The following is a 22,185-nucleotide window of genomic DNA, read 5'->3' as shown; positions in this document are numbered from 1 at the left end:
TGTTGTGTGATGTACAATAATCTAGTTTCATTTCTCTCAGGTCATCCCATTCTCTTTTTCAGCCCTAAAATGCATTCAATTCCTAAAGTTATATCTTTACCACTTCAAAATATGTTATTTAGGGATAATAAAATATGTCCAGACATGTAATATTTGGGCTAGTATGGTTCAAGGAAAGAATAAGATGTTTTGCATCCTGCTTCTCAAAAACATTACTCCTGGCAATTCGATTTATTCACTTGTTACACAGGCATTTTCTCTACTACATGCCAGGGGAAACATACATGTAAATCAGTGGGACAAACAAGGCTATGAACGGAAACACACACGTGTGCTCTATGTGGACATGTGGTCACATACACATGACAGTGGTATAAATGTAAGCAATAAATAAAGTGTAGGTAGTTTTTAATAAAATAATTTAAGATAACTTTTGGGTTATTAGAATATAAATTTATGTCTAATCTTATTTATTTAGTTGACTATCTCTTCTAAGAGTCTTAATTAGAAAAAATATTATGTAATTCTGAATGACAGTATGTGCTTTATTGGCACACATTATGGAAAGACACATAAATATTACTTTTTTTTTTTTTTCGGTACGCGGACCTCTCACTGTTGTGGCCTCTCCTGTTGCGGAGCACAGGCTCCGGACGCGCAGTCTCAGTGGCCATGGCTCACGGTCCCAGCCACTCCGCGGCATGTGGAATCTTCCCGGACCGGGGCACAAGCCCATGTCCCCTGCATCGGCAGGCGGACTCTCAACCACTGCGCCACCAGGGAAGCCCCATAAATATTACTTTTAAATGGAGTTATGTTTCTGTCTTGACTGAGTCATTTTGTAGAACCAAATGTTCGCATTAAATTTTTTGAAAGGATGAAAGAGCTAGAATAGAAAAAAAAATGGAGGAAAATAAAAGCATTTCAATTTTTCATATAGGACTTTTGAACCAGACACCCTTTTAGGTACTAAGGCTAGAGTTGTGAAAAAAGCAGATGAAGTCAGTAATACTCTCATGGGGTTTACATTCTAATTGGGGGAAAATACTTACAAGTGGACATATAAATATACAATGCTTTGTTATAAAGCAGAAACTAACACACCATTGCAAAGCAATTATACTCTAATAAAGATGTTAAAAAAAAAAAAGTCCAGGGCTTCCCTGGTGGCGCAGTGGTTGAGAGTCCGCCTGCTGATGCAGGGGACATGGGTTCGTGCCCCGGTCTGGGAAGATCCCACATGCCGCGGAGCGGCTGGGTCTGTGAGCCATGGCCGCTGAGCCTGCACGTCCGGAGCCTGTGCTCCACAACGGGAGAGGCCACAACAGTGAGAGGCCCGCGTACCACAAAACTTAATTAATTAATTATTTTTTTTAAAGTCCATTGGAGGAAAAATAAATAAATAAATATACAATGAGTGTTAATAAAGGCTATGTAAAATAAAGCAGAGTGATAAATAAGGGTGCATGAAAAGGAGGAATTTTATGAAGGAGGTAAGTGATTGTATCTATGATATGGTATCATTTAATCAAGCACATAATGAAATAAGGGGACATCCTAGGTAGAGGAAACAGGTAGTAAAATGTCCTGCGCTAAAAGTATGTTTTGAATTGTCATAGAGTAGAAAAAATCAGAGTTTATACAGCTAGCTGAATGAGTAGAGGAATGATGACAAATGATGTAACTCAACTGAAGTACGAGTGAATGAGTTGCAATAACCGTTTAAAAGCATTTAAGGACAGAACAACGTGTGACATTATTGTTATTCTCGTTATATTTATTTAACACAATGTGAAGAGTTGGTCATGTGTGCGTAAATTGAAAACAGCCTTTATTTTCTCTCCTCTTGTATGCTGCCATTTTAAAAAAAGTATTATGAGAACATGTTGTTTTGAACAAATAAATCAGTACTAACATAAATGATAATTCTATGAGAATGCTATGTTTATAGATAAAATGTACCAACAAAAATTTACATACTTTAGCAAGGTAGAGAGAGAGCAAGAAAATGGCACATGCCAGCACCTCTGGTGGACACTTTAAGAATAGCAAATAAACCTCCACCACATAGAGTCTGGGAGCTTTTCAAACTGCTGGTTCTGCCCTGGGCTCTGGGGTGAGGGAATCTGTGCATGAGCCCTTTGAGAGCAGTTTCTCAGTTTGCTATAGCACTTTGGGGCTCACGGATTTGAGCCCCATTTGTTTTCAAAGCCAGATGCTTTGGGGGCTCATCTCTCAGGTGCAGGTCTAAAGAGGTGGGGTGCCGGATGTGGTGTACAAACCCTTTGTTCCTCAGAGAGAAGCTCCTGAGTAATGAGTTCCCTCTCAATTGTGGGTTGCTCTGCCAGGGGTGGGGTTTATGTCTTATCCTCTCCTATCCACTTCAGTGTGACCCTGCTATTGTCTGATGCAGAACTGATTATCTGTTCTCAGAACTTTTTCAGAGGGAATTGTAGTATGTGTAGGCATAGATTCAGTGTGTCCATGGGAGGAATTGAGGTCAGGATCTTCCTATGTAGCCATCTTGGAACACACAAAAAAGGCTACTTGTACCTGATGTTAGGTGGGGGGACAGTTTTTCACTTTTGAAAATTGTTAGCTGTGGGTTTTCATAAATGCACTTTGTCAGGTTGAGGAAGTTCACTTCTATTCCTACTTTTCTGAGTGTTATTTTTCATGAAGGCATGTAAGATTTTGTCAAATGCTTTTTGGTTTTGGCCGCACCGAGTGGCATATGGGATCTTAGTTCCCCAACCAGGGATTGAACTCGCACCCCCTACATTGGAAGCATGGGGTCTTAACCACTGGACGGCCAGGGAAGTCCCTTAAATGATTTTTTTGAATCAATAAGACGATTATGTTTATCCTTCATTATATTGAAATGGTTTACTTCACTTATTGGTCTTCATATATTGAACCATTCTTGCATTCCTGGGATAAATCCTACTTAGTCATGGTTTATAACCTTTTTAATATGTTCACTGATTTATTTTGCTAACATTTTGTTGACTATTGTAGCATCTATATTCATGAAAGATATTGGTCTATAGCGTTTCGGGGGTTTTTTTTTTGCTGATGTTTTTGACACATTTCGCCATCATGGTAATGCTGCCCTCACAGAATGACTTAGGAAGAGTTCTCTTCTGTACTGTTTTTTGAGTTTCAGAAACACTGATATTTATTGTTTTTTAAATACTTTTGGAATTCACCAGTGATGCCATCTTTTCCTGCTTTTGCTTTTGTTGTTGAAAAGTTCACATTGATTTAATCTCTTCCTGTTACATGACTGCTCAGATTTTATATTTTGACACAATATTGGTAATTTGGGTTTTTCTAAGAATTTGTGTATTTCATCTTGACTACCGATAGTTGTACAGTTGTTAATAGTATAGTATTATAATCTTTTTTATTTCTGTAAGACTGGTAGTAATGTCCCGCTTTTTATTTCTCATTTTAGTAATTTGAGTCTTTGCTCTTTTTTTTCATAGTCAGCCTACAAAGGTTTGCAGTTTTTGTTGTTTTTTAAAAGAATCAACTTTAGCTTTGTTGTCTCCTCTATTGTTTTTATTGTCTATTTCACTTATCTCCACTCTAATCTGTATTATTTCCGTCCGTCTTTAAGCTTTGGTATTAGTGAGCACTTCTTTTCCCTTAAAGTGTAAAATTAGTTATTGATTTGAGATCTTTCCTCATTTTTAAATGAACACTCACAGCTGTAAGGATCTCTATGAGCACTGTTTTTGTTAACTATTCAATATTTGATGTGTAGTGTTTTCATTTATAATTGTCTTAATGTATTTTTTATTCCTCTTCTGTTTTCTTCTTTAACCCATTGGTTGTATAAAGCATGGTTTTTAATTCAAAACTGAATTTTCTTAAAATATTCTTTCTGTCCTTTTCCTTTTCTCTGCTGATTTTTTGTTTTTTTACATCTTTATTGTAGTATAATCGCTTTACAATGGTGTGTTAGTTTCTGCTTTATAACAAAATGAATCAGCTATACATATACATATATCCACATATCTCCTCCCTCTTGCATCTCCCTCCCACCCTCCCTATCCCACCCCTCTAGGTGGTCAAAAAGCACCGAGTTGATCTCCCTGCTCTATGCGGCTGCTTCCCACTAACATTTTACATTTGGTAGTGTATATATGTCCATGCCACTCTCTCACTTTGTCACAGCTTACCCTTCCCCCTCCCCATATCCTCAAGTCCATTCTCAAGTAGGTCTGTGTCTTTATTCCTGTCTTACCCCTAGGTTCTTCATGACCTGTTTTTTTTTTCTTCTTCTTAGATTCCATATATATGTGCTAGCATACGGTATTTGTTTTTCCCTTTCTGACTTACTTCAGTCTGTATGACAGACTCCAGGTCCATCCACCTCACTACAAATATCTCAATTTTGTTTCTTTTTATGGCTTAGTAATATTCCATTGTATATATGTGCCACATCTTTATCCATTCATCTGTCGATGGACACTTAGGTTGCTTCCATGTCCTGGCTATTGTAAATAGAGCTGCAATGAACATTTTGGTACATGACTCTTTTTGAATTATGGTTTTCTCAGGGTATATGTCCAGTAGTGGAATTGCTGGGTCTTTTGGTAGTTCTATTTTTACTTTTTAAGGAACCTCCATACTGTTCTCCATAGTGGCTGTATCAATTTACATTCCCACCAACAGTGCAAGAGTGTTCCCTTTTCTCCACACCCTCTCCAGCATTTATTGTTTCTAGATTTTTTGATGATGGCCATTCTGACCGTTGTGAGATGATATCTCATTGTAGTTTTGATTTGCATTTCTCTAATGATTAATGATGTTGAGCATTCTTTCATGTGTTTGTTGGCAACCTGTATATCTTATGTGGAGAAATGTCTATTTAGGTCTTCTGCCCATTTTTGGACTGGGTTGCTTGTTTTTTTGATATTGAGCTGCATGAGCTGCTTGTAAATCTTGGAGATTAATCCTTTGTCAGTTGCTTCATTTGCAAATATTTTCTCCCATTCTGAGGGTTGTCTTTTGATCTTGTTTATGGTTTCCTTTGCTGTGCAAAAGCTTTGAAGTTTCATTAGGTCCCATTTGTTTATTTTTCTTTTTATTTCCATTTCTCTAGGAAGTGGGTCAAAAAGGATCTTGCTGTGATTTATGTCATAGAGTGTTCTGCCTATGTTTTCCTGTAAGAGTTTGGTAGTGTCTGGCCTGACATTTAGGTCTTTAGTCCATTTTGAGTTTATTTTTGTGTATGGTGTTAGGGAGTGTTCTAATTTCATTCTTTTACATGTAGCTGCCCAGTTTTCCCAGCACCACTTATTGAAGAGGCTGTCTTTTCTCCACTGTATATTCTTGCCTCCTTTATCAAATATAAGATGACCATATGTGCGTGGGTTTATCTCTGGGCTTTCTATCCTGTTCCATTGATCTATATTTCTGTTTTTGTGCCAGTACGATACTGTCTTGATTACTGTAGCTTTGTAGTATAGTCTGAAGTCAGGGAGCCTGATTCCTCCAGCTCCGTTTTTCGTTCTCAAGATTGCTTTGGCTATTCGGGGTCTTTTGTGTTTCCACACAAATTGTGAAATTTTTTGTTCTAGTTCTGTGAAATATGCCCGTGGTAGTTTGATAGGGATTGCATTGAATCTGTAGATTGCTTTGGGTAGTAGAGTCATTTTCACAATGTTGATTCTTCCAATCCAAGAACATGGTATATCTCTCCATCTATTTGTATCCTCTTTAATTTCTTTCATCAGTGTCTTATAGTTTTCCGCATACAGGTCTTTTGTCTCCTTGGGTAGGTTTATTCCTAGATATTTTATTGTTTTTGCTGCAATGGTAAATGGGAGTGTTTTCTTAATTTCACTTTCAGATTTTTCATCTTTAGTGTATAGGAATGCCACAGATTTCTGTGCATTAATTTTGTATTCTGCTACTTTACCAAATTCATGGATTAGCTCCAGTAGTTTTCTGGTAGCATCTTTAGGATTCTCTATGTAGAGTATCATGTCATCTGCAAAGAGTGACAGCTTTACTTCTTCTTTTCAGATTTGGATTCATTTTATTACTTTTTCTTCTCTGATTGCTGTGGCTAAAACTTCCAAAACTATGTTGAATAATAGTGGTGAGAGTGGGCAACCTTGTCTTGTTCTTGATCTTAGTGGAAATGGTTTCATTTTTTCATCATTGAGGACGATGTTGGCTGTGGGTTTGTCATATATGGCCTTTATTATGTTGAGGAAAGTTCCCTCTATGCCTACTTTCTGCAGGGTTTTTATCATAAATGGGTGTTGAATTATGTCGGTATCTTTCTCTGCATCTATTGAGATGATCATATGGTTTTTCTCTTTCAATTTGTTAATATGGTGTATCACGTTGATCGATTTGCGTATATTGAAGAATCCTTGCATTCCTGGAATAAACCCACTTGATCATGGTGTATGATCCTTTTAATGTGCTGTTGGACTCTGTTTGCTAGTATTTTGTTGAGGATTTTTGCATCTATGTTCATCAGTGATATTGGCCTGTAGTTTTCTTTCTTTGTTACATCTATGTCTGGTTTTGGTATCAGGGTGAAGGTGGCCTTATAGAATAGTTTGGGAGTGTTCCTCCCTCTGCTATATTTTGGAAGAGTTTGAGAAGGATGGGTGTTAGCTCTTTTCTAAATATTTGATAGAATTCGCCTGTGAAGCCATCTGGTCCTGGGCTTTTGTTTGTTGGAAGATTTTTAATCACAGCTTCAATTTCAGTGCTTGTGATTGGTCTGTTTATATTTTCTATTTCTTCCTGGTTCAGTCTCGGAAGGTTGTGCTTTTCTAAGAATGTGTCCATTTGTTCCAGGTTGTCCATTTTATTGGCATATAGTTGCTTGTAGTAATCTCTCATGATCCACTGTATTCCTGAAGTGTCAGTTGTTACTTCTCCTTTTTCACTTCTATTCTATTGACTTGCGTCTTCTCCCTTTTTTTCTTGATGAGTCTGGCTAGTGGTTTATCAATTTTGTTTATCCTCTCAAGGAACCAGCTTTTAGTTTTATTGATCTCTGCTATTGTTTCCTTCATTTCTTTTTAATTTATTTCTGATCTGATCTCTATGATTTCTTCTTTCTGCTAACTTTGGGGTTTTTTTTTTTTGGTTCTTCTCTAATTGCTTTAGGTGTAAGGTTAGGTTGTTTTGAGGTGTTTCTTGTTTCTTGAGGTAGGATTGTATTGCTATATACTTCCCTCTTTGAACTGCTTTTGCTGCATCCCATAGGTTTTGCGTGGTCATGTTTTCATTCTCTTTTGTTTCTAGGTATTTTTTGATTTCCTCTTTGATTTCTTCAGTGATCTCTTGGTTATTTAGTGGTGTATTTTTTACCTTCTATTTGTATTTTTTACCATTTTTTTCGTGTAATTGATATCTAGTCTCATAGTGTTGTGGTCAGAAAAGATACTTGATATGATTTCAATTTTGTTAAATTTACCAAGGCTTGATTTGTGACCCAAGATATAATCTATCCTGAAGAATGTTCCATGAACACTTGAGAAGAAAGTGTATTCTGTTGTTTTCAGATGGAATGTCTTATAAATATCATTTAAGTCCATCTTGCTTAATGTGTCATTTAATGCTTGTGTTTCCTTATTTATTTTCATTTTGGATCATCTGTCCATTGGTGAAAGTGGGGTGTTAAAGTCCCCTACTATGATTGTATTACTGTCAATTTCCCCTTTTATGGCTGTTAGCATTTGCCTTATGTATTGAGGTACTCCTATGTTGGGTGCATAAATATTTACAATTGTTATATCTTCATCTTGGATTGATCCCTTGATCATTATGTAGTGTCCTTCTTTGTCTCTTTTAATAGTCTTTACTTTAAAGTCTATTTTGTCTGATATGAGAATTCCTATTCCAGCTTTCTTTTGATTTCCATTTGCATGGAATATCTTTTTCCATCCCCTCACTTTCAGTCTGTATGTGTCCCTAGCTCTGAAGTGTGTCTCTTGTAGACAGCATATATATGGGTCTTGTTTTTGTATCCATTCAACCAGTCTATGTGTTTTGGTTGGAGCATTTAATCCATCTATATTTAATGTAGTTCTCGATATATATGTTCCTATTACCATTTTCTTAATTGTTTTGAGTTTGTTATTGTAGGTCTTTTCCTTCTTTTGTGTTTCCTGCCTAGAGACGTTCCTTTAAGATTTGTTGTAAAGGTAGTTTGGTGGTGCTGAATTCTCTTAGTTTTTGCTTGTCTGTATAGGTTTTAATTTCTCCATCGAATCTGAATGAGATCCTTGCTGGGTAGAGTGATCTTTGTTGTAAGTTTTTCCCTTTCATCACTTTCAATATGTCCTGCCATTCCCTTCTGGCTTGCAGAGTTTCTGCTGAAAGATCAACTGTTAACCTTATGGGAATTCCTTTGTATGTTATTTGTTATTTTCCCTTGCTGCTTTTACTATTTTTTCTTTGTATTTGTTTTTTGATAGTTTGATTAATATGTGTCTTGGCGTGTTTCTCCTTGGATTTATCCTGTATGGGACTCTCTGCACTTCCTGGACTTGATTGACTATTCCCTTTCCCATATTAGGGAAGTTCTCAACTATAATCTCTTAAAATATTTTCTCAGTCCCTTTCTTTTTCTCTTCTTCTTCTGGGACCCCTATAATTTGAATATTGGTGCGTTTAATGTTGTCCCAGAGGTTTCTGAGACTGTCGTTAATTCTTTTCATTCTTTTTTCTTTCTTCTGCTCTGTGGTAGTTATTTCCACTATTTTATCTTCCAGGTCACTTATCCGTTCTTCTGCCTCAGTTATTCTGCTATTGATTCCTTCTAGAGAATCTTTGATTTCATTTAGTGTGTTGTTCATCATTGTTTGCTCTTTAGTTCTTCTTGGTCCTTGTTAAATGTTTCTTGTATTTTCTCCATTCTATTTCCAAGATTTTGATCATCTTTACTATCTTTACTCTGAATTCTTTTTCAGGTTGACTGCCTATTTCCTCTTCATTTGTTTGGATTGGTGGGCTTTTACCTTGCTCCTTCATCTGCTGTGTGTTTCTCTGTCTTTTCATTTTGCTTAACTTACTGTGTTTGGGGTCTCCTTTTCACAGGCTGCATGTTCGTACTTCACATTGTTTTTGTATCTGCTCCCAGTAGGTGAGGCTTGTTCAGTGGGTTGTGTAGCCTTCCTGGTGGAGAGGACTGGTGCCTGTGTTCTGGTGGATGAGGCTGGATATTGTCTTTCTGGTGGGCAGGACCATGTCTAGTGGTGTGTTTTGGGGTGTCTGTGACCTTATTATGAGTTTAGTCAGCCTCTCTGCTAATGGGTGGGGTTGTGCTCCTGTCTTGCTAGTAGTTTGTCATGGGGTGTCCAGCACTGTAGCTTGCTGGTCATTGAGTGGAGCTGGGTATTAGCATTGAGATGGAGATCTCTGTGAAACCTTTCACCATTTGATATTACATGGAGCCGGGAGGTCTCTGGTGGATCAATGTCCTGCACTTGGCTCTTCCACCTCAGAGCCACAGGTCTGACACCTGGCCAGAGCACGAAGACCCTGTCAGCCATACAGCTCCAAACCCGAGAACTCCACACTCCCGAGGCCCTCCTTTGGATGTGCTGCCTTCCCCTTCCACCCTACACTTTCCTTTTAAAGTTCTTTGTTGTGCATGTTCCTGTCATTCATCATAGAAGTAAATGTATGTGGTACATACATATAATGGAATATTACTCAGCCATAAAAAAGAACCAAATAATGCCATTTGCAGTGACATGGATGGACCTAGAGATTGTCATACTGAGCAAAGTAAGTCAGACACAGAAAGATAAATATCATAAGATATCGCTTATATGTGGAATCTTAAAAAAAAAAGGTTCAAATGAACCTATTTACAAAACAGAGATAGAGTCATAAATGTAGAAAACAAACTTGTGTTTACCAAGGGGGAAAGGGTCAGGAATAAATTGGGAGACTGGGTTTGACATATATGCACTACTATATATAATATAGATAACTAATAAGAACCTGCTCTATAGCACAGGGAACACTACCCAGTACTCTGTAATGACCTATATGGGAATAAAATCTAAGAAATAGTGGATATATGTATATGTGTAACTGATTCACTTTGCTGTACAGCAGAAACAAACACAACATTGTAAATCCACTCTACTCCCATAAGAATTAATTTAAAATAATAAAAATTTGAAATTTAAAAAAGAATTAAATGTAGTCAGTAAATATTTAGAGATATTACCACCTTTATCACCACCAAACCAGCATCTTTCCCAGATTAATAAAAACAAGAAAATGTCAACTTATTTCAGAGCTTATTGAAGGAAATTTCTCTCCTTAGAGATATTGTGATAAACCTATTGTACCTACAGAAATCGAAGTCCAAGTAAAGAACTTTCTGTAAACGGGAAGTAACCAATTCCATACAGAACAACAATGGGTTTGGAGTCTAGAACCTTCACAAAGCAAGAACAAGAGGAACCTGTTGATCAGAGTAGTAACTTTCTCCTAGTAAGTGTTTCTTAATTAGGTGACCATAAAAATGTGCCACTCAGATCTCCTCCTTCAGGACGGATTGCCCCAGATGCTGAGTTGAATCCACCACTGTGTCCATGCCATGGCCGTACTGCCCACAGCCTGCTTTTAGCTAATGTTTGACTGTGTTAGCAATACTAAAGCAACTCTATCCCTGCAAGATGCAGGGCTCCTATGGCTAGGGACTGTGCCTGAGGAGATGACATTGGCCTGGTTAAAACTCTCTTAGAACTACACTGCAGTCTGAGACTCTGCCCATCCCACCCTCCTTCCCTCTCTTCCTCCTCCATAAGTATCAGATCTACATCACAGTCCAACATCTCTCCCTCCCTCTGCTGGCTCCATCTCCCTTTTCTCAGATGAGCTTTTACCCCAATATCTCTCACACATCTAATCTTGCCTTGGTATCTGCTTCTCTGAGTATCCAGATCAATGCACTTAATAATAAGTAACTGGCAACTCATAGCAAACCTTCTAAAATGTTATATTATGTTGTCTGTATTTTAATTAGGCATAAGATAACTCTTCAGTAAAGTGTATAGAGTCTTATCAGGATGTGAATTCATTATTTTCTAGTTAGATATTTCCCCCCCAATAAAATTATTTGATAAATAACCTCTCCAACTACACACACACACACACACACACACACACACACACACACACACTGACAGATAATGATAGATGATAGATCAACAGGTAGATATAGAGATACAGAGATACAGAGATGACAGAAATAGAGATAGAGATCCATAAAGAGAGTAAGAGGCATAACTAACAGTTTGGGCCTTATAGACATCCCAACAATGTGAACTGAAAATCTTATGGAATGCCAGCTTAATAAATATAATTTATGCCTGAGTGTACTACAGAGTAGACTTCTAATTATTTAACTATTTTTTAAAATTTATGTGATACCTTATATTAATTTGCTTGTGAGCCATGTGAGCATGGAATACATAGATGGACATGTCCTGCCTTGTCCCAGTAAAGTACCCACTGTATTAGCTGTCTTGGACAGAGAATTCCTAGAATAAGAACAGGTAGTTGGGTGATCAGAAAGCTCTAAAAATGCCTAATACAAAATAATGGAATAAGCAAACACAGGTTCTGGTGCAAACCTGAATTCCTCTAGAGCAGTAAGGGCTGTCAACTGGATTCCTGCATCAGAATCACCGGCAGTAATTGGAGAAATTGTTGCTCCCAAGGTCCCGTACCCAATACCACCCAATCAGAACTTCTATGAAAAATGGAGAAATATCCTTTTGAAACAAACATCCAGTGACTCTACGTAAACTAAAGTTTATATATCAAGGATATGCAAATGAAATCTTCTTTTAACATTGACCCACATTAAGATACCAGAGCCTACTTATCTTCATTTTTACTGATGTTCCTCGGTGAATGTTGATAATCCTTAGGGTTCAGCGGTTGAGGTCACATCCCCAGTGACCCTCTGCTAAGCCTCTCTCTAAAGTCTTTATTTTGTTTTGTACTTGTCTAAACTAGGACATGAAAGCTCCTGAGAAGATGGTATGTATAAGAACTCCACAAGGAATTTTTCTGCATTGATAATTGATATTCCCACTCATATTCTTTAATTTCTTTTGTTTTTAAGTTTGCTCTTTAAAAATAGTTTTTTGAAGGAAAGTATGCCAGTAGGCTTTACTTCTTTCACCCAAATTCCCTTTGGGATTAGTTAAATCCAGTCCCTGTAAATCAGGGAAGAAAAGTAGAGTTATTGCAGCAACAAATTACTCATTCCATGAAGTGCTGGGTCCATCACTACAGTATTTCCTAATAGTTTTTAAAATAAAATATGGCACATGAGAAACACATTCTTGGTTAATCAAATATCTGAGTTACTTTCATCCAATTCTCCAAGTATTTTTCCCCTGAGGGATAATGAATGGGAATGGGGATACAGGTGGAATTGGGAACAGTGGCTCTAACAATGCTCTAACCCATGCTCTTACAGGCAACCAATGGCTGAACCAGGATGCAAACCCAGGTCAAGACAATCCCAGAGTCTAAGCACTTTCTATTTTGCTGTGGTCAGCTATTTTGCATGAACAAGTGTGTGTGTGTGTGTGTGTGTGTTTTCACAGTCATAAGTGCCCTTTCCAAGCTCCCGTTACCCCAGATGTGTCTTGGTTTCTTAGATGTAGGACCATTCACTTGTTCCCTCATTCCCCCAAACAAGGATCCACACAGACAACTTGCTTCTGAAGAAATCTTTCAGACAGGAGTTAATCTATATTATTCAAAATGAAGAGTTGGTAAGAAAGAATCGATATTTCCTTAGAAATAAACAGAAAAAAGGATGCTCTGATTTTAGATAACCATCCCTAATTCATTTAACTGAAATATCTTTACAACAGTGAGGAAAATGCATCAGACAACCTTAGATGGATAGAAAGAAGCTTTAAACACGTACAGCCCCGTTAGCTACAATTCTGTGTTCATGTACCAACTTCTCAATCTTTATCTTGAGTTGAATAATTCATTCCCATAGAGTTCCAGACCTGAGTCTTAAGCTATTTATTCAATTATTTAACAAATAGTTTTGAGCAACTTCTATATGTCCAGCCCAGTGGTTCTCAACTGAGGGGAATTTAGCCTCCCAGGGAAACATTTTTAATGTCTGGAGAAATTTGGGGTTATCATAAACAGTGGGTAGGAGCTGGTGTTACTGTCATCTAGTGAGTAGAATCAAGGATACTGTGAAATATTCTACAGTGTGCAGGACAGCCCCTCACAACAGAATTGTCCAGCCCCAAATGTCAACAGTGCCCAGTTGGAAGCACCTTTTATTGCACGTACAATATACATAAAAGTTGAAGAGAAGGAGACAGTCTTTGTCCTCACTGAGCTTACACATGGCTAATGGAGATGGAAATTAATCAAACATGTAAAATTACAGCAGCGACAGTTGAAATGATGCAGGGATACATGAGATTCCAAAAAGAAAGTCCCCAAAAGTGCTTTTGACCCTGACGTGACCAAAGTCAGGGAAAACTTCCCTGAGGAAATTGTAATGGAACCGGGACAAAGGATAAGTAGGAGCTACTTCGGTAAAGAGAAAAGAGGAGGGGCAGTCTCAGCAGAGTGAACAACATGTGCAAAGGCCTGGTGGTGGGAAAAAGGATGGTGAGAAGGGACTGCAAGAAATACACGGTCTCTGGAGCAAAGAAGTAGGAGGAGGATAGAAGTTAGTACGTTCAGACTTTATATGACCTGTAAGCAATATTACATTTCGTCTTTGACAAAAGAGCCAGACTTTACTTCCACTAAAAAGTAATTGAGGGCTTCCCTGGTGGCGCAGTGGTTGAGAGTCCGCCTGCCGATGCAGGGGACACGGGTTCGTGCCCTGGTCCGGGAAGGTCCCACATGCCATGGAGCAGCTGGGCCCGTGAGCCATGGCCTCTGAGCCTGTGCATCCGGAGCCTGTGCTCCGCAACGGGAGAGGCCACAACAGTGAGAGGCCCACGTACCACAAAAAAAAAAAAAAAAAGAAGAAGTAATTGAGAGCAATGTGGCTGGATGAAGCTTGCTGTAGAAGAATAAGAATATGCTTTAGAGTCAAGCAAACTCCATCTCAGCTAAATGCTGCATCTATTCTTGGTCAAATTATTCAAATTCTATCAACCTTTTACCTTTGATTTACACCTGTAAATAGAAATATCTCTCACTTTGCTGAGTTCTTGTAAGGATTAAATAACATAATAATAAAACGTGTAAATGGGATACCGATAGTATTTCCTTCTTAGAATTGTTGTAAGGACGAAATGAGTTAATATATGCAAAGTGTGTGAAACATAGTTAGTGCAATGTAAGACATGCACATGCACACACATCAAAGTACTACATTAATCACTCTAGACCCATGCAGAGGACTTGCCTTTGAATATATGGGGCACGTGGGATCATACATTCACACACAGACATATAAACATCTATAAACACATGACCGGGCAACAATTTTTCAAGGAATATGCTACAACCTAGGGGAATGTCGCCACTCATGGAGAGTTAAACAAAGAAAGATACCATGGAAAAGGTGAAACATTTGATAAATATTCACTGAGGATCTATTAAATATATAGCACTATGCTAGGTCGCATGGAAGCCACATAAAATATAAAATATGGTCTCAATTCTCCAGGGTGATAATAATTTGAGCTGAACTTAGCTCTGGTCATCTGGTAGGTATAAACTCCTTGGAACAGGATGTCCAAATGACCTTGATTAGGTGACTTCCTATTTCTCAGAAAATTATTTTGAACACTGAAAATGTTGACAAAGGGTTTAATACTGGCTCTTACTATGACAAACATACCCCAGACCTTCCATTGACCAGGTATCCCAAGTGGAGAGAGAGTTTCAGCTGGACTAATTATCTTGTAACAGGGGAGATCAGCAATCACTACACCACCTTCTTCTGGGAGATGGAATTTATGAGACAAGACCCTAGATAGCAAAGCAATTTACTCCTGCAGTGGTTTTTAATTTAGGAAGGTCACTGAAGTCTCAGTCCAACTGGGTAGTCTCTCCAGGCTCATGGTCCTCGTTTCTCTATCCATCAGAGTGGTCAGATATCACCTGCTAAATCCTGTCTTTTATGAATGTAACCAAGAATACTGGCTCAGTAAACTCCTCTCCCTTCTCATGCTAAAGGGAAGGGAAAGTCTTTTTCTACCTCCTTGTAGATTTGCAACATACCAGGCACTTGCTGATGCTGGCTAGAAAAGCACGTAATGGCTCTACAAGTAGATACTTCAGGATTTCAGAACTAGTTCAGCCCGTGACTTAACAGTGTTTCTCTGAATTCACTTGGAAAGCTTATTCTTCTGTTTAAAATGATAATTACTAATCTCAGTCCAAGAAATATTGGGGGAATGACTAATATACATTTAAGGTTTAAGGATTTATAAAAACCTTTTCCTCACAAGGTACCTCATTTAATTCCCTGCTATGAAGCAGCTATTATTACCATCCCCTTAAAAGATTTAAAGGAGAGAAGAATTAACATTTATTATGCAATTTAAAAGGTTTCATACACCAAGCCAAGAGTTCTAAATACATTATCTCATCACAACTCCATTAGGTAAGTATTATTATTTACATCTTTTAAACATGAGAAAAGAGAAATTAAAGTAAGATGATCTGCCCAGGCTAGAATAATAGATGGAGATTCTACTGCAGGTCTGGTATTGCTAAATCCAGTAACCACTTTTTGCACGGTGCTAACTAGACAACTGGAAATCTGCTCCAGCCTACACTTTCTGTATTTCCAGAATGCACATAGACAACGTTTCTCATGACACTTCTGCCAACTCCAGATGCTCTTGCTGAAGAAGTAAGAAGGAAGATGAGAATGTAATGTGGGGTGTGACTTGGAGGCCCTGAGATGGGTGTGGATTAATGAATAGATGCCAGCCTGGGGCAGACTTCTGGGGATGATGCCAAAGTGCTGTTATCTTGCCTCTGTCCTATGCAATATATTTACTTTCAACCTGGAGTAGCAAGTTGACGATATGTTGATATAATACATTTCACTCTCTTTGAACCACAAAATTCACTATTTCATCTGTCCACAATATGAACTCCACCACTCTACCTACTTCTCTTAATTTCTATTTTTTCAGATCTAAGATTAAATATTACTTCCTCTAGGAAGCCTTTTAAGAAACCCTTAATCACAGCTATGCCAGAGCCCCAGGTCACACAATCTTATAACACACTATTTTTCTTTACAACACTTAATGACAGTTTTAATTATATAGATATATATGGCATATATATATATATATATATATATATATAACATGTAATATGTAACTATATATTTTTATATATGTATATGCCAGATTCTTTAACAGTGTCTGTCTCTCTCATTAAGATATATAACCACTTGGACACAACTGTGCCATTTTGATCACCATTGTATATGGGCTTGGCACTTAATTAATAAAAAAAATGTGAATGACTGTAGGAAGGATACCTTAAGATGTGGAGTCACAGACTGAGGATTTTTTTTAAATGTCAGTCTCAACAGATTGAAGCTATGGACCAATGTTAAAGAAGTGATGGAGGATGTTCTGCTTTTCTGAATGAAAAAAAAATGTTTATAGAGTTTTAGCATCCAGAGAGTTACATATCAGTCCAAGTCTTTCCATGATCTTTCCTAGTCATCCCTAAACTCACAGAAAGGATTCTTAGTTCTCCAACAGCTTATGATCACATATGTTCCCATACCACCACAAGCCAGGAGGAGGCCGATGATAAAACTCCCTGATTGGATATGGATAGAGAAACCAAGAGTTGGGAGGGCTTTGCCTTCTGAGGCTTATGCCTGACATTGTGAGTCTCAGGCCTATGTCAGATCTTTGCCCATGGGCATAGGGTTTGGGTTTTTTTCTTCATTTTCCATCATATCACTAGCATTTCAGTGTTACATTCGTATATCCCTGAGTCAATGCCTCAGGTGGCATTGTGTGTAAATAAATATATGAATGAATGAATAAATGAATAACTTCCTGCTCTCAACTTAACAACCCCTGCTCTCAAGAATTCCTCAACACTTTCTTGTGAATTTACTGAAACAATGTAATTTTCATTCCACTTCTATTGAAAACAGCTTGGAATTCCACAAACTTCCTCTGCCTCTTTTCCTCAAAAAAATCTTATATAATTTAGACCAACTTTTGGAAGTTAGAATATAAGTTGTATATATATATATATATATATATATATATATATATATATATATTTTTTTTTTTTTTTTTTTTTTTTTTTTTTGCGGTACGCAGGCCTCTCACCGTTGTAGCCTCTCCCGTTGTGGAGCACAGGCTCCAGACGCACGGGCTCAGCAGCCATGGCTCACAGGCCCAGCTGCTCCGCGGCACGTGGGATCTTCCCGGACCGGGGCGCGAACCCGCGTCCCCTGCATCGGCAGGCGGACCCTCAACCACTGCACCACCAGGGAAGCCCAAGTTGTAGATATTTATATGAAGAAACTTAGTAAAAAGGGATGAAAAAAGAGAATTAGTCCTAGTTCTTCTAGTTTTTAACTCCGGCCCTGATGTAGATCATAGCTCAAAGTATGAACTAATTTACTATCTGTCTGATTCTTTATCCTTTCTTTGTAACTCTCGACAAAGAAAAGCTGTTAGCTCAATGACCTGGGAAAATCGCTCAGTGTTAACGGCATTTGTGTTCCTGGCTTATCCCTCCCACTCAGAGCTGCATGTCTTGTCCTTCCTTGGGATCAGCCTGGTTTATACATTGCTTGTCATTGGGAATGTCCTCATTTTGGTGGCCATCCAGACAGAAGCCTGCCTACACAAACCCATGTACTATTTCCTGAGCAGCCTCCTGGGAGTAGAAATATGCTACACTGCTGTGGCGGTGCCCCACATCCTGGCAACATCCTACCGTCAGCGAAAATCATCACCCTCCTGGGCTGTGCCACTCAGCTGGTTTTTCTCAGTGGATTTGGCAGGGCCAATCGCTTCCTCTTGGCTATCATGGCCTATGACCGGTATGTTGCCATTTGCCACCCCTTGCAATACCCTCTCATCCTGACTTTAACTCTTTGTGTCCGCTTGGTTGCAGCCTCTGTGGTCATTGGCTTATTCCTGTCCTTACAGCTAGTGGTCTTCATCTTCTCTCTGCCATTCTGCCCGGCTCGGAATATAGAGCACTTCTTTTGTGAACCACAGCCAGTGATGCGTCTTGCTTCTGCCAATAGCCTCATCCGTGAGCAGTCAGTGCTGGTGGCAGCCACACTAGCCATAGCTGTGCCTTTCTTCTTTAGCACCACCTCCTACGCCTTCACTGTGGCCGCTGTGCTCAGGATTCACTCAGCAGCTGGCCGCCACTGGGCTTTCCCCACCTGCTCTTCCCGTCTCACTGTGGTCCTGCTGCAGTGTGGCTGCTGTGCCTTCATGTACCTGCGCCCCAGCTCCAGCTACCACCCCAAACGAGATCAGTTTGTCTCACTGGTGTACACATTGTGAATCCCAGTTCTCAACCCATTTGTCTACACCCTGAGGAGCAGTGGGATGAAGGGGACCATAGGAGGAGTTCTTACCAGGAATTGCCTCTTCCAGAAAAGCTAGGGGAGGGCATGACCTCTCAGGCAAGGGTTTGGTTCCAGCTTGTGCACATTCTCATGCAACTAGAATTTCTCTCAGTGGATGTTAAAACTTACCTTAAAAATGGTATAAATGATGTGGATACTATTTAGCTATGTGTGCCAGAGATCTTTAACATGTTTCCACCATTTGACTCAATAATTTCTCTTCTAGAAAAGAATTAACAAATGAGCCTAATACAATAGAAAGTGGCAAGTCTAAGACTGCACCTCAGGTATCAGCTGGAAACAGATGTTTAATACAAGTGTTTAACTGAAAAGAATTATAAAGGGACTATATTCAGAAGTATGAGTAAGGGAAACAATAATTTGTGTCAAGGCACTTACATACTAGAAATAGCAGGAAGACGTTTTGACCCCCAGACCTCAGAGGCATAAGAGGGTAAGGTATTATCAGAGACAAATGAGAGCTAGATTTATCAAGATAAAACTCTTGGTTGGAACTATGTTGGAACTACGGCTTTGAAAAAAAGCAACTATTGATAGAACTATGACAGTGCAAGGAGAAAGTGGGAGATAAGTACCCCAACCTCCCTCTGCTAGTGCCCTCCCATCTCCTGCCTGTTTCCCATTGGCCAAACCCAACTGGAAGCAAGAGGGCAGAGGAGACTGAGTATTTCAGTTCTCAGAAGTTAGCCTTTTGGAACGGGAATGGACAGAAAAGGACTCTGAGAGTTAGGGGCAAACAGAATAATCAGGAAAAAATGGTTTATTATAGCATTTTATGTAAAAATGAAAATATGTTAATAATTATGTGCTTTCTCCACAATAAAGTATTAGATAAACAATTATTGTATGAAAGAATATTATGCAGCCTTAAATTTATGTTTTCAAATACTAGTAATTAGTGATAGGTAGCATGAATTAAGTACTTACTGTGCACCATAAATTATACATAAGTATATATATTCTCTTAATCTTCAAAAAGCCTATGAAGACTGTTATCATCCTATTTCCAATGATGGAGCTGAGAGTTTAAGTACTTGGTGTAAGGTTATGCAGCTTATATGTGATGGAGTTAGAATTTGTCATTTGAATCCAGGGATTCCAGATTCAGAGTCAATGTTTATTTGTATTTCCCTGATAAAATGACAATGAGTACCTTTTACTGACTATTTGGATATCTTCTTTTGTGAAGTATTATGTTAAGCATCTTCCAATTTTAAGTGGCTTTTTATCTATTTATGAGTTTATTACACAGTCTGGATATAATTCCTTTGTCAGATATATTTATTGTTAACATTTTCTTCCTAATTTTGACTTAAATCTTTCATTGATTTTTTTTCAGCATCTTTATTGGAGTATAATTGCTCTACAATGGTGCATTAGCTTCTGCTGTATAACAAAGTGAATTAGCCATACGTATACACATAACCCCATATGCCTGCTCTCTTGCGCCTCCCTCCCAAACTCTCTACCCCACCCCTATAGATGGTCACAAATCACCGAGCTGATCTCCCTGTTCTATGTGGCTGCTTTCCACCAGCCATCCATTCTACATTTAGTAGTGTATATATGTCCATGCCACTCTCTCACTCGTCCCAGATCAGCCCTCCCCCTCCCTGTGTCCTCAAGTCCACTCTCCACACCGGCATCTTTATACCTGTCCTAGCCCTAGGTTATTCAGAACCTTTTTTTTTTTTTTAGATTCCATATATATGTGTTACCATACAGTATTCGTGTTTCTCTTTCTGACTTACATCACTTTCTATGACAGACTCTCGGTCCACCCACCTCACAAAAAATAATTCAATTTTGTTTGTTTTTTTGGCTGAATAATATTCTATTGTACATATGTGCCACACCTTCTTTATCCATTCATCTGTTGATGGACACTTAGGTTGCTTCCATGTCCCGGCTATTGTAAATAGTGCTGCAATAGACATTGTGGTACATATCTCTTTTTGAATTATAGTTTTCTCAGGATATATGCCCAGTAGTGGGATTGCTGGGTCATATGGTAGTTCTATTTTTAGTTTCTTAAGGAACCTCCATACTGTTCTCTGTAGTGGCTGTATCAACTTACACTCCCACCAACAGTGCAAAAGGGTTCTCTTTTCTCCACACCCTCTCTAGCATTTATTGTTTGTAGATTTTTTGATGATGGCCATTCTGACTGGTGTGAGGTGATACCTCATTGAAGTTTTGATTTGTATTTTTCTAATGATTAGTGATGTTGAGCATCCTTTCATGTGTTTGTTGGCAATCTTTATAGCTTCTTTGGAGGAATGTCTATTTAGATCTTCTGCCCATTTTTGAATTAGGTTGTTTGCTTTTTGATATTGAGCTGCATGAGCTGCTTGTAAATTTTGGAGATTAATCCTTTGTCAGTTGCTTCATTTGCAAATATTTTCTCCCATTCTGAGGGCTGTCCTTTCGTCTTGTTTATGGTTTCCTTTGCTGTGCAAAAGCTTTGAAGTTTCATTAGGTCCCATTTGTTTAATTTTCTTTTTATTTCTCTTTCTCTAGGAGGTAGGTCAAAAAGGATCTTGCTGTGATTTATGTCATAGAGTGTTCTGCCTATGTTTTCCTGTAAGAGTTTGGTAGTGTCTGGCCTGACATTTAGGTCTTTAATCCATTTTGAGTTTATTTTTGTGTATGGTGTTAGGGAGTGTTCTAATTTCATTCTTTTACATGTAGCTGCCCAGTTTTCCCAGCACCACTTATTGAAGAGGCTGTCTTTTCTCCACTGTATATTCTTGCCTCCTTTATCAAAGATAAGGCGACCATATGTGCGTGGGTTTATCTCTGGGCGTTCTATCCTGTTCCATTGATCTATATCTCTGTTTTTGTGCCAATACCATACTCTCTTGATTACTGTAGCTTTGTAGTATAGTCTGAAGTCAGGGAGCCTGATTCCTCCAGCTTTGTTTTTCTTTCTCAAGATTGCTTTGGCCATTCGGGGTCTTTTGTGTTTCCATACAAATTTTGAAATTTTTTGTTTTAATTCTGTGAAAAATGCCCGTGGTAGTTTGATAGGGATTGCATTGAATCTGTAAATTGCTTTGGGTAGTAGAGTCACTTTCACAATGTTGATTTTTCAATCCAAGAACATGTACATCTCTCCATCTATTTGTATCATCTTTAATTTCTTTCATCATTGTCTTATAATTTTCTGCATACAGGTCTTTTGTCTCCTTAGGTAGGCTTATTCTTAGGCATTTTATTCTTTTTGTTGCAATGGTAAATGGGAGTGTTTCCTTAATTTCTCTTTCAGATTTTTCATCATTATTGTACAGGAATGCAAGAGATTTCTGTGCATTAATTTTGTATCCTGCTACTTTACTAAATTCATTGATAGCTCTAGTAGTTTTCTGGTAACATCTTTAGGATTCTCTATATATAGTATCATGTCATCTATAAACAGTGACAGTTTTACTTCTTCTTTTCTGATTTGGATTCCTTTTATTTCTTTTTCTTCTCGGATGGCTGTGGCTAAAACTTCCAAAACTATGTTGAATAATAGTTGTGAGAGTGGGCAACCTTGTCTTGTTCCTGATCTTAGAGGA

At 38.3% G+C, this 22,185-nt stretch overlaps 1 protein-coding gene across 1 annotated transcript; it reads left to right on the top strand.

Annotated features, from left to right (window-relative positions):
• Positions 1–17,697: 17,697 nt before the first annotated feature.
• OR10W1 (olfactory receptor family 10 subfamily W member 1) lies at positions 17,698–18,641 on the top strand (the record flags this gene model as incomplete). Its single annotated transcript, XM_081239779.1, is given in 3 exon segments — positions 17,698–17,941; positions 17,944–18,536; positions 18,540–18,641. Coding segments are annotated over 3 exon segments (939 nt in total).
• Between the last annotated feature and the right edge of the window lie 3,544 nt (positions 18,642–22,185).

This window comes from Mesoplodon bidens (genome assembly GCF_964165515.1).
Source record: "Mesoplodon bidens genome assembly, chromosome: 7".
In the NCBI taxonomy this organism is placed as follows: domain Eukaryota; kingdom Metazoa; phylum Chordata; class Mammalia; order Artiodactyla; family Ziphiidae; genus Mesoplodon; species Mesoplodon bidens.
The sequence above is the reverse complement of the archived record's forward strand: the minus strand, read 5'-3'. Positions and strand labels throughout refer to the sequence as shown.